Here is a 13,427-nt window from a genome sequence, read left to right as displayed (position 1 = left end):
TCCTTTCATACAAATTGTCTATGATTTGATTTGCTTTCTTAGTGGGTTATAAATGGGGTTGCATTATCCCAGCTTACTGGCCTTGTCTCGTCTGATGATGTGAGTCGGCCTGACATTGAATTTTACACTCCGCATGTCGTGTCGGCCTGACCTCAGAAATGTCAACACATGCTCAGGTTTGACATATATGTAGAAATGAGGTGCAGAGTTGAGCCTACTTGCAGAGATGCTGCACGACAGCCGCCTTTCCGTTTTACTTTGAATGTAATTGTGAATGAAATAGAATAATGGTCGGTCTCCTCTATGTTGCGGCCTCCTGCTGATTGTTTTCGAATCGATATGAGGGGAGGAGGGGAGGAAGAAGAGCGTCCTCACATCTTTGATGAAGAGTGAAAGTGTGAAATTGCAGAGGAGTGTCAGCTCGCACATTACCTTTTACTACAGTTCGTTTGGTGGGTGGAAACGATATAACCACTTCGTGTAATTCATTCTTCCACATCCCTGCTTATTATTATTTTCCCTTTCTATGCTTATTTAGATCAGCCGGTGTTAAAAGAAGCGAGGCTCTCTCAGATTTTGAGAATGGGAGAATGTGAGTGTGGACTGTGAGCAGGAAGGCCATCATTAAAACTGCAACAAGCAGTTCAAATGTAGAAAAAATATCTGTTGAGTTTTTTCCCCCTTCTGCCCTGCAGTCGTTGGTGTCCTTAAGGAAACAAAGACACCACGTTTCATTGATGTAAAGCACCTAAAGCTAGACTTGGTCATTATCATCCAGTTGCTGAGCTGCAGCATCGAAGGGCCTGTTCCAGTTTGCTCTGAGAGCAAGGAAAGTAACAGCTGCTCAAATGTCTGTCACTGCCTCCTGATGATTTTGACCTCACTTTCCTTCCTATTTGATTCATCTTTTTTGCATTTTTTTTGTTTTTGTTTTGCAACTCAGCACTATGTTTTAATGGGGATTTTTGATTTACAAACTTTTTTTTTTTTCAATCCAATTACCAAAGTGTTTTAATCGTCTTCCTTGAGCTCCCTCTTGTGGAGAGCCTGCACCCTAACTTCACAAGATATTTTATATCAAAAAATAATGTTAACATTTTGCGAAGCGAAACTGTAGAATCTTCAGTGTACAAATTGTTTTTCATGCTCGACCCAAACTACCTGAAACAGTCAATGTAGTCGGTTCGTGGGGAGATTGCGCGCGCACGTTTGAGGACTCAAACCGTGATTGCGCGCGATACTGGATTTAATTGTACGCGCACGCGCATGTGCGTGCGTGCACCAGTTTGTGTGCTTAATGCGATTGCGCTCTCGCAGCCTTGAATTTGTCCCGCGGATGCATGAGAGGGGGTGGAGGGGGGCAAGCTCTCCTGTTTGCAAGCGCTGCAAAAGTGCCGAGGACGCGAGGCCATGCGCACGGCGCAGTCTACGGGAGACGGACGTGGTGAGTGAGACCGATTTTTTTTTTGAAGACCAGGAGACGAAAGTGCAAAGCTGTAAACAGAAGAGGAGAGCAGCAAACCCCGATCACAAGTCTGCATTTCCAATATCTCTGCGCGCACGCCTCCAGAAAGCCAAGCGGAGGAGGTCGCGTGCGGTGGGTTGTGGGGGGTGGGGTGGGGTGGTGGTGGTGGTGGTGGGGGGGGGAAGCCGTACAGTGTTTGCTTGTTATTTCACCAAGACTGTTCCAAGTCGAACCTTCCGACGCTACAGCGCGCCCCGATGATGGACCGGCAGTGGTAATCCAGAGAACAAGACGAGCCGCTCCGGACGCCAGCAGTCACACCGCGCTTTGAGAAAATGGGTTTTTTTTACATTGTGGAGGGGAGGGCTTTGCTGTAACACCGGCGGATCGGATCATGGCAGGGGTACACGCTTCAGATACGGTGTCGGGACATTTTTTCGATCTGGCCATCAGCGCCCCGCCGACCCAGGGTGCGACCAACGCAGCGGGGATCCCCGGGGACTCGGCCCCGCCGCCCCCGACCGGTACCCGGACGTACTTGGAGGTGTCAGCCGCTGCCCAGGGCTACGGGGCCGACGGAGTTTACACCAACGGACGGTACAGGGACCACAGCAGTTCACGGATCGGGAGTGGCAGCCGTGACAATTCCGCGGAGAGAAGTCAGGGAGCTGGAAACACACCTTGCGGCATCATGAAGGTTGGTGGTTTGAAGCGCTTGTTCTCGTTGCCAACGATGCTCAAGGTGACACAAGGGGAATTCGCTAACGACAAAGCGAGAACAGGCTACCCTGTACAGATGCACAAGTCCGGGGTTTCAAAGAGTTTCAGTCGATACCCCAGGAACATTAGATTTGGGCTGCTTCGAGCGACTCCATAGAAGTTTGGCACAACCAGAAAACGCACAAACCCTGAATACGCACGTCCCCTTAAAAAAAAAAAAAAAGCAACAACAGAAAGACAAACGCAAACATATTTAATGTTTCCGCAAATCAACAGTTTTTGTTTTAATATGTGGATGTTCCTGCGTGGTGTCAAAACTGACAGAAAAATCTGCTCCCACTTCGACATGAAGTTGTTTTGTAAACATCTTGAAAAATGAATATTGAAGATCCCCACTCAACCACGCAGAAACATGGTTCAAAGGAGCTGGCAGTGACTGAAAGTTGAAAGTGGCATCTGTGCTGGCATTTATTACAAGAATAATCAAAGTTGTTAATGGATGGGTTGCTGTGCACCCTGGGTCATTTTTTTTTCTATACTTAACAATGTAGAAGTCAAAGCAGGTCTTGGTGCAGCAGATTGCTCTCAGAATCTGGTGCTTTGTAACTTTTTCCTGACATGAACTTGGTTTGTTGGATAGGGGCACACCGTCTTTCTCCATACAGCTCTTTTAGTCACGGATAGTGTGATTTATAATATGTTTTAACGGCTGCCCAGCCCTGATTAGTGCTCCCATTACTAAAGGTTAACTAACTGTTCTTACGCAAACCAGGTTTGGCAAGATGGCACGTTCCCTGACGGCTTATATAATGTCAGCCCATGTTATCCTTTTAGTGCTGCAGAATGTCTTGTTTTTAAAATGCAGTGAGCCGTCTGTTAGCGCGGGCTGCATCGCGGGGTCCTCGGTGGAGACAGAAGTATTGCGTAGGTGGGACCCACTGGAGGGTTGCATTCTGTCAAATCAGACCCAGTTTGCTTAGCAACCGACGAAACACCGGCTAATTCTTTGTTACTCTTATTGGATTCCATGTGGGTGGGGATGAACGCTGCGCTCTTCCACAAACTCACATGGATGAATCAGATCTGCAGCTGGTTTAATGTCATCAACTCGGTAGAATCCAAACCGACGTGCAAGTCTTTGCTGCTTTCGTCCTGAGGTTTCTTCTTTAAAAATATGTTGTTGCATCGTGAGTCAAAAAAGCCTTGACCTCCTTACCCTCCAACAACATCAATCCGCCTCTTTGAAACTAATGAGCAGAACATGACAGGCAAGCCGGAGGGGATTGTGCTGTCAAAATATGAATCATGGCTAACGGAAATGAAAAGTGTGATGTATCTGAAATTTAGAAAAAAAAAATCTTCATACCGTAGGTATCTGAGTGTCCTGAATGACATTGAAATGTTTGTGGACCGCTCGCGTCATTTGAGCGTAACTCTTGTGTTTCACGTAATAACCACGGCAGTGATCCAATATGCTCTCTTCTGAGAGCTGCTGTGGTATTTCTGAGGCTCTCTTTCTGACTGCAGCCGTGCATGTCCTTGGTGAAATAAAGTGAAAGCTCCTTAAGACAGAATTTTACACTGATTAGCAGACTAAACTGATAATGCACAGGGAACACGATGCTGTTAAATTGGCCACAGCTTGTGGAATTCCTGTTTTTTTTTCTACATTACAGTTGCACTTCAGATGGCAGGCTGTTATAGAAAGCCCTTTATAGATATAAAACTCGTCTTTTTGATGGAATTTTAATAGATTTAGACTTTTCCAAACACGATCTTCTCCTTTGGGGCAGTATGAAGTAGAAGAAAGTCCTTCGCCCGCTATCCTGTCGGCAAATATTATTACAGTTGCTGCTTTGCGTTGATCCCATGTCGACCTTGATCGAACAGGTTTGAACATTTAACATATAGATAATCAAAGCGCAGATGTGAGAGCCTGATTTTATATCTTGAAACTTTGATACGTTCACATCCTGGCATCCAAGTTAAATTCTTCAGGGCCGTATAGAGAGATGCAGCGCACACGATGGTCTCGACATGGTGCATACTGTTCGAGCAGTGCATGGTGGGAAACTGGGTCAGCTATTCTGTAGAATGGGCTCGTGTGCGGTAGCACACCCAGACGCACTCGAGCAGCACGTTGCGTGTGTTTGAGCGGACGTTTAGAAGGTGAAGGGGCTTCGGGTCCGTGGGAATAGGGAAGCAAGTGAGCAATTACAGCCCTGCCTTACCTCATTAACTTGGCCCTTAACATGCAAATGTCGGGAAGAAGAGGAGTTTGTGTGTGTGTGTGTGTCTCTTAAGTTGGCATCCAACTTTGTCCTCTTGTAATTTCCTCAGCGGGGTGACAGTGTCATGGTGGGGTGACTGCAAAGTGGCTGGGGGGGGTTGTGATGCAGCCCGGTTATGTAATGTTGGACTGTGGACAGCTGCAAGGCCGGCTCCAGCCCGGCTGCAGGGTGAAGGCAAACTGACAACAACTAATCAAGGAGCAAAGAGGATTTGACCAAGAATTTAAGGATGATACTCTTCCATCTTCACAGAATAGCCCAAGCATTTTCCACATCTTCCCCTTCTTCCTTATTCACTGTTTTTCCTTTCTTCCCTGCATCCAGTTGACAGCAGATTAAAGGTCAAACATTTGGATCTGCAGGACAAAAAAGCAGTTTGTCGTAAGGTTGAAATGAATCCGAAATGGAGAGACATAAGTGATGTAACACAGTTAATTTCCAGAGGGAATAAAGATCAATAAAGATCACAGTTATTATTTGTTCTTGCATAAGGTCATCTCATTAGTCCTGTTGAGTGAGAGTGAAAGCAGGTCTGAACTCGAGAAAGTGATTTTCGAGAGATAGATGAGACGTGCAAGTTTTGCTCTCGAGGTTTTTTTTTCTCACAAATGTATATATAGGTCGACTAAATCTGGTGACCAATTTAAAAGGGGAGATTCTCAAACTATGTTTCTGTCTCCTAAAGGACATGTATTTTATATTACAAAACAGGAAGTGTAATCTCTGCACACTCACATCTCCAAACCTGCCACAGCTGAGCTGAAGTACCCCGCAACATAGAGACGTGGTACAAAAAGTAATCTTGGGTACTGAAAGGCTTCTTTCCAATCTCAAAGTCACCGTCCTCCAGTCACCGACCGTATAAATAGACTGTTCAGTTCCGTGTTTGACCACCTCCGGCCCTGATAACAAGCGCAACACGTCGTTCCAGTGACTCAACAGATGACCTGTATTCTGCCGGTGTTAGAGCTGACCGTGCAAACATCAGTGCATTTGTTCACTGTGGAAGGTTGATGAGGGGGATGGCCTCGGTCCTGGAGGTTCAGTGAGATTGATGAGGGACGATCGTCAGGGCATTCATGACATTTTATTTCAATGTTCCTCGAATTACTTCTCGAGAACTGTGAGAAATGGGTGTAACTCAGGTGCTGATTTTAATTTCGAGTACTTGCAACGGTTACAGCTTCCACCTCCTCCGTGCACCTCACTGTGCTGTGCTCCGTTTCGAATGAAACTGGAGCAGCCTTGGAAGTTTTCGATTGCCCTTTAGTAATTTGAAACCTGTCTGACACCTGTATAGAAACGTAGTGGACCTGTCACATTTGAGCACAGACTCTGCTCAGCTGCCTCTGCTTCTGGCTATTGTTTCTCTAATGTGAGATTTGGCTGATCCTCTCCAGGGGCTGAGGACACCTCAGTAAAAAGCCTGAACTAAAAACACAGATTACTTATAGTGGGATCAAATGAGATGATGAGAATTGGAGTAAGAGCCAGCCTACGCCCCGCTGCTCACATCATAGGCTTTACATCGAGTTAGAGCTTCCTCCAGAAATTTGATTTAAAGTAATGGAATATGGGTAGAGATAACAAAAGTTGGGGTAAAGGGAAGACAAAGTAATTCCCGTGTCTCCTGGAGGGGCAAACCGTGCTGAACGCTTCGATGTTTTTGGAAAACCAGGATCTGCACTGCGTTGAGAAAGAGGCAGCCGAAGATGGGAAGTGGTGATCGCAGACGTCTGGGGCTTGCTGAATCATCGCTTGCTCTCTGGGCTGGTTTTCTTTTAAAGAAGCGATCTACAAAACACACAATTCTCAAATAGGCCTCTTTAGTTTTTCAATCCACAGCTCGGCATCAAACAGAGAAGTATCTACATTTCCGGAAAGGTCACTCACCCGCAAGAAACACAGAGCTCAAGATCCCCCCAAATGCATTCGGAGAACAAATAGTGATTAACACCTCAGTGTTAATCACAGCAAAGAAGAGCAAAGAAGAGCTGTGATTTATGTATGTTTCATGTTTTTGTTACACTTATTTCAAGGATAGATGACAGATGTAGTACAACTCTTACCTCTCCAAAAATCTGTTATGACTGGAGTCTGCTTTGTTTCAAAATTTAAAGCGCAGAAAAGACAATCAATCTGGAGAGAGGGAAAACAAGATCGCTTTGAGTCACAGTCTAAGTTTTAATTGGTGATTTATAAAGTCCCTGTCTGAGTTTTTGAAAACACAATTTCTAGAAACAACTTACAGAAATGACCCTCTTGGTTGATTATGGTCATCCGGTCCTTTATTTACCAATAGCTACGATTTCAAAGCGCTAATATTAACTAGCAGACACGAGTCTATATGAACTGCTGTTACAGCTCTGACAAGGATTCGGTGTGTTTGACTTTCCTTTCTTTACAAATGGTTAGAGACGACACAGACCAGCAGAGTTTCTCTTGTCCATACGTCTCCCGTTTCATGTGGGTGGGTCCTTCCAAAGTTGCCTCCTAATACTTTCTCCTTTTTTTATTCCCCTGAAGAATAATGACTTTAGCGATAACCTTAATTACCAATATGTCAAATTGCTCCCCAGACAAAAAGAGTTTCCTCAAACAAGAACAATTGATTTGATTGGACACCACCAGGGTGTGTTTGGGGTAATGCTTTATCTTGATTATTCGTGAGGGGACAACAGTGATGACACCACAGCAGAGGCAGAGGGCCTGTGTTCCACTGTGTGATCTTTGATTCGAATCAAATCAAATCAGTTTTATTTATATGGGACCAAATCACACAGTAAAGTCCGTATAACAGAACTTCACAACATCACAGGAACCCAACAATTCAACAATTCCCTCGTTAGCAGCTTGGAGGAAAAAACTCCTCTTTAAGGAAGGAAAAACTGGAAGGAAAAACCGGAGACAGATGGCCGCCGTCATGAAGAAGGTCTTCATGACTTCATGAAGAAGGTCCTCATGACGGAGAAGAATCTCCAGGTGAAATAATCTGGTCAGCACATTGGTTTGATCTTTGGAGGCTTGTAAGGATGGTCCTTGGCCCTTCAGGAGAGCTGTGGTGAGGATGACTAATATTCAGATTTGTCAGGCTGGAGGTTTCCCAGGGTCATCTGGGGGAAGGGGAACAGGGGTCTGATGGATGCACAGGATACTGTGTTTGTGAGAACCGCTCCGCCTGACTTTGCTCTTGCATGTTTTTTTTTTTATTTTACTGCCTCTGTGGCATTTCCTCTCAATCACGTCTTGTACTGTCAATATGCACAAAGTCGGAGAAGGCATGAAACGGTACACACAGAAGAGAAATGAGTGGGTGATGAAACAGTTTGCAATCCTCAAACAGTCCACACAAAATAAAGTTGTGTGTTCCCTTTTTGATATTGCTATTTGAAAGCAGCTTTAAATCTGCTCAACAATATGTTGTTTCTCCTTTGGGATTTAGAATATTTTCAACATCTGAGGGTTATTCAGGAGAGCTGATTTTAATTTTGTGCTGCTCTCGACCTCCCACTTTCCACGACACGATGTGTAGCACCCGTGTCTCAAGTTTGCTATCTTGTTATATTACAGTGTGAATCCTCGGCTTTCCCCAAGTAATCCCGCTGATTGTCAGGAAACATCGGAGAGGGAGCTGGGTCTGTTTCTTTGGGTTTCTTTCATTGCACAACTTAATTAAAGGCAGCAGAAAAAGGAGGGTAGCAGGTAAGAGCAGCGCCAATATTCTTTGACGGCCCTCGCTTTATTTACTCAGACAGTCAATCTGTTAGGTTTGGCCTGCCGGAGGGAGAGCTCTGTCCTCACGTCCGCACCATTTCATTCATCTATTCCTCCCCCCTGCTGCCCAGGGTGGTCTGGAGGACTTATCTCCGCGCCTGAGATCAGAACTGGGAGAGAACGATTAACGGAGGGAAGGATGAGTTAGGACGAAGTGCGTTTGTGCATAAATATGTGTCTCTGTGGATGCGTGTGGTCATTTCCAGCCGCATGAATTTTGAAACCTTTTTTTGGAAAAAAAAAAGCTTCAACAGTAGGCAAATTTCTCTCATGGATAAAGATGACTAATCCCCTTCGGAAAGCACTATAAGATGAGAGAAAACTAATAAAGGAAGATGAGATTGGAGATTTGCATGAGGAAGGAAGTGATGTAACTTCTGACCGTCTGACCTTCTGGGTGGATTTGCATGAAGGCACGATGGAGCTGGTGTTGGATATTATTAGCTGTTAATATACTGTGTGTGTGTGTGTGTGTGTGTGTGTGTGTGTGTGTGTGCGTGTGTGCGTGTACATGTCGTCAGGGAGCAGTCACATACAAGTCAAGGTGTACTTTATGTGGTCTTATTTTACCACAGGACAAATACAGTGGTTACGCAAAACAAGTGTAAGATCCCACTCAGACCTACACAGCAGCACAGGTGGAATCTGCATCGATGCAGGTCGATTTTTACATAAACGGGGGGCCTTTGATGTGGGTTGCCAGTCGTGAATCCGATTCTTCGTGTCGTGAGGCGCGAGTATAATGCAGACTCTCCGCGCCCTTAAGGCTGATTATACAGCATGACTTGCTGTAATGTTTAATAAGGCGGTTCTTCAAAGAACATAAATCCTAATAAATACAAAGCTGCCTGGAGCGGCTCCACATATCCACCTGTACCTGCCATTCCTCTCAGTACGAACAAAGTCCACTTTTCTCGACGTCGAAGGCGACTTCCAGCTGTCCAACAGTCAAATATGATTGGGTCCAATGCGAGTTGAGCACCTGTCAGCGGACCTGCGTCACCCATGCGTCTGCTGTCTCCGGCGGCTTAAGGTTTTGTTTAGAGGTTTAAACTCCCACAGACTTTCAGAGGACCTCTGGCTTCCTTTGGCTGTCTGGTTTCTGAATATATTTTTTTTTCTCCTCAGTGCTCCTGGGTTCTGTCTGCTGCGCTTCGCTACGTTTGCTTTTATTTTGTCATCGTGTTCTTCCAGTCATGGGTTCTCTCCATGTCAAGACCCAGTCGACCACAGACTTCTGCTTATTCATGGCGTTTATAATCATGGGTGCAATCGCATCTTCGTCCGCGCTAAAAGCTGAACAACACAAAGGGGAGTTGTTGTTTTTTGCTTTTTAGGCGTGAACAGCAGAGCATCCTGTTGTGTTTTCAGGTTGCTGTTGACAACATCATGCAAATACTGTACCTTGTGATCAGTTTGCAGCCTTCAGACAAGGAGGACTGGTTGTGAAACCTCAAAACTTTTTGAATTTCGACTGAAATGTGTCAAAAACTGTCAAATACTGACAGGTGGCATCTGCTTCAATTTTTTGTCTTCATTTCTTATTACTTAATCAGACGCTTCCAAGTTTAAATCAGTCTTTGTATTGTAGCTGCTGAGTGGTTGATACTTTTTCAACTGCAGAAATGAAAGCATTACAAAAGCTTAATGCAAATTGCACTTCGCATCAAGTCATATCAATCTTTCAGCTGCTAAAACCTCGTGATCGGCTTCCTTTCTGCCAACTGTAGCACTCAGATGACACTGTCATGAAATGACCTCCTAACCTCGTCAGTGTGCAGGAACACATTCTAGCTTTTGTACGTTTTGTACGCGCTGATGTTCGTGAACAACATGCACTCGTGTCTGTGGAGAGGTTATTGTCTTCTGAGCTATTCTCCCACCACTTTAGCTGATGATAGCTGCTGGTACACAGACTTCGCCAGTGATTCACAGATGGCGGCACTTTTCTTTTTTGCCCCGGCACAGATGGCCTAAAATGAGGAAATCTTATGCTTTAAGCACAAGAGCTGAATGTGCATATAATTGGAAAGGAGATGTGGCATACAATTGAATTGTCTTGTTTGATTCAGTGATTGATCCTTTGTGTCTTATGAGTCCGAATTTGCCCAGAAAATAATAGTAAAAGCAGCAGAAATCCTTTTGATCTTCCATTCATGTATTTGATGTTTTGTTTCACCGTTTTATATTTTACCGGTGGTTGCATTGGCTGCCCACAGGTTAAAGGAGATATCATGTGCCTTTAATGATGAGCTATTTGTAAACTGCACCACCTACACCAGCTGAACATGAGATGGAACCAGATTGACTTCACATTATTTCTCACGCTCGACTTTTCCTTCTTCCACAAGAGACATTGTTTTCATAAATTCAGTAATTACTCGTCATCCCATATCTTGCTCACGTGTCGCCGAAGCCGTCTGCCTGTGGTTTGTTTTAAAGATGTTAAGCTGGCTGGGTCTCTTGCCGCGGTGTCCTCGTTGATGCTGCCTGTGACCTGCTGTGAATTGCCCCGGGGTGTTTTTCTGCAGGTTACAGTGCAAGCACAGACATGTGACTCAAACATTCCACAGATGCTTTACACACGCACACACACGCACACACACGCACACACACACACACACACACACACACACACACACACACACACACACGCACACACGCACACGATACAAGCATTTCCTATGCAGTGTGTTTGTTTCTCTGCAGCTTAAACAGAATACATATTGACTGTTTCTCCTTCAGAGCGTCCCTGAATTATTCTTTTCCATGCTACAAATGGGTTTCCAGTGTGTTTTAGAGGAAAAGCTTTATGTCTCTCTGTGTTTGTCCATCTGCTCTTTACGTGCTCTGTGCACTATGTTTCCAGTACTGTACTGTATGTATGTAGCGGCGGTTACTGCCAGAGTTTGGAAATTGAAAGGTGAGGCTCAGGGCTCTCATGCAATCTTAGCTTTCTATCTGCACCGTGCCTCTAAACTGCCAGGCCTCGGCCGCTCAGTGTGTATCAGTTAGAATATTTATGTGTTCTCTGAACGTACACAGTTTGTATGTGAATGGGGAACAGATTGGGGTTTGCTCTGACTTTTGCAGTGAAGGATTTTATGCATGTTCTCCGCATTGCGTGACGAGGGATCCTGAGAGAGATAGGGCCAGACTTTACAGTTTGAAATGTGATACTATGCAGTGAGCTCTTCCTGGAGCTGGGAAAATAAAAGAGGGAGAGGAAGGAAGGAGAAGAGGCTGAGGCTGAAGACAGCTGGGAGGGAGCTCATTGGTGTTTGAAATGAAAATTCAGGGTTTAAAGCAGGCGGAAATTTCTATTTCAGATCCATTCTGAGTTTCTAAAATATCCAGTTTCTTCAAGAGAATCTCCCATCAAATTTTTACCTCAGAACAAATACAAAATGTGAACACCAAGATACAAAAAATTATCCTCCATCTTCTACAACTGGCATCTGCAACTGGTAATACAATAAAGAACTCTGCTAATCACTGTGATACACTTTGAAATGCAAGATTTGAGGCGAGATATGATGCATCAAGTTCAAGTTAAAAAAAAAAGAAGAAGCAGCAGCAATGGAACACATTGTTCACCACAACCTGCATGTGCCTCTCCAACCAAATCATCTTTGCATAAGTGCAACATGGTGTGACAGTTGATGTAGACTAACAGCTGAACGAGTATTTTTTTTCCTCCATCTTGTGTTTATTTCTGCTGCTACAGTCGCTGCAGCTCCAGCTGAGCCTCTCTGCAAGGAGCAAACACCTTTTCCCCCCCACAGCAAAAATAAAAAATTAGACTGGAAAGGGTCGATTAAAGTCAAAGAACAGTGACAAAACGTGATGAAACGCCTTGAATCCCTGCGGTTCACCCACCTGACCCCTATCTCTTCTCTTACTTTAACCATATTTTACTAAACCTCGCCGCCATTTAATATTTTTCACGGCATGCTGTAAGATGGATGTCCTGTCTTCCAAACAGCTATTAGCTGCAGTTTGTGTCAGTGCTGAATAAAAAGACTTTCTGGAACTTCAAACTTGCATAAACACCTTGCAGGGACCATGTTGACGTCATGTTGATCAAAGATTGTATTTGCAGCAATGTGGTTGTGAGCAGGGACTGTTTGAAAACTCTCCTGGGTGGTCTGTTCAAGGACACTCCGACCTCTGTCAGTCCTGGAAGAAAAAGTAATGCATGAGCTTTGTTGTCAGAAAATCAACCATGAGGCCTTGCATAAAAAAAAAAAAAAAAAAAAAAAAGCCACTTAAGCATCTGAATGTAAGATTTTCCCTTGAAGGTATCCACAAGAAAGAGTTTTGAAAGCGACTCTGGTCTGCAACTGCATGCAAAACAAATTTAACATTAAAAGCACAACAATTGTATTGTCTATTTGGAAGCAATGAATTGAATGAAATTAACTGAAATTTCTTATTAATTGAAAAAAAATAAATCAATTGAGTTACCATTGTTGCCCTTTAATAAGTTCCTGGTGGCAAGAAGTCCATTTAATGTGGGCACCTTATTAATACCATTACATAATGTCAGATTAAGGTTAACCAGAGCAGACCAGAGCTGAGCAGGTCAGTCAGTATGTGGGTACAAAATGTCAGCACAGTGACCCAGTTGTCAACCACCTTGACGAGATGTGGGAGAAGCGGTCACTGTCAGGAGCCTTTCTGCTGTTCAATCGTCTGCAACCAGAATTTTTCATGTGGATGCGCGCGTGTTGCAGGAGAGAGGTGACATGTGTGGACCTGAGTGAGTGTAACTTTGAGTGCATGATTGTTTGATTGTGTAAAAAGGTCAGACACTCATGCAACAGGGACCTCGTTCGGTAATCAGGGGGAATTAAGGCCAGTGTGTTGTTCTGATTGCCAGTTGGCGGCGGGTGCTGAGAGATGTGGGTGGCACACAGCATGGGCCAAAAATAAACATAAGAATCTCAATTGAACTAATTCGGAACTCGTCCTTGATCCCAACCATTCTTATAACCTCATAGCTGCAGGATGTAATGCAGTTTAAAGTGGATTTAATTTGACTAAACATTCAAACGAAAACACAGTTTTACAGGAATTCACAGAAATCAAGAGCTGCAACAATACAGAGTACATTTTTACAATCAAGTGTTCCATTGATTACTTTGTAGGTTATTTGCATTAATGGATAGGAACAC

General features: G+C 44.3%; 1 protein-coding gene across 1 annotated transcript in view; it reads left to right on the top strand.

Annotated features, from left to right (window-relative positions):
• stat5a (signal transducer and activator of transcription 5a) overlaps positions 1–13,427 on the top strand; it is an 86,247-nt gene that overhangs the window by 22,569 nt on the left and 50,251 nt on the right. Inside the window, 2 exon segments of the mRNA XM_069148561.1 lie at positions 1,726–1,858; positions 1,860–2,162. Of these exon segments, the coding sequence (XP_069004662.1) occupies positions 1,726–1,858; positions 1,860–2,162 (436 nt within the window).

The sequence above is a fragment of the Embiotoca jacksoni genome, unplaced genomic scaffold, assembly GCF_022577435.1.
Source record: "Embiotoca jacksoni isolate LCO1_2020_lvr unplaced genomic scaffold, fEmbJac1.0.p SCAF_15, whole genome shotgun sequence".
Classification (NCBI taxonomy): Eukaryota; Metazoa; Chordata; class Actinopteri; family Embiotocidae; genus Embiotoca; species Embiotoca jacksoni.
This window is presented reverse-complemented; position numbering and strand designations above follow the sequence as displayed.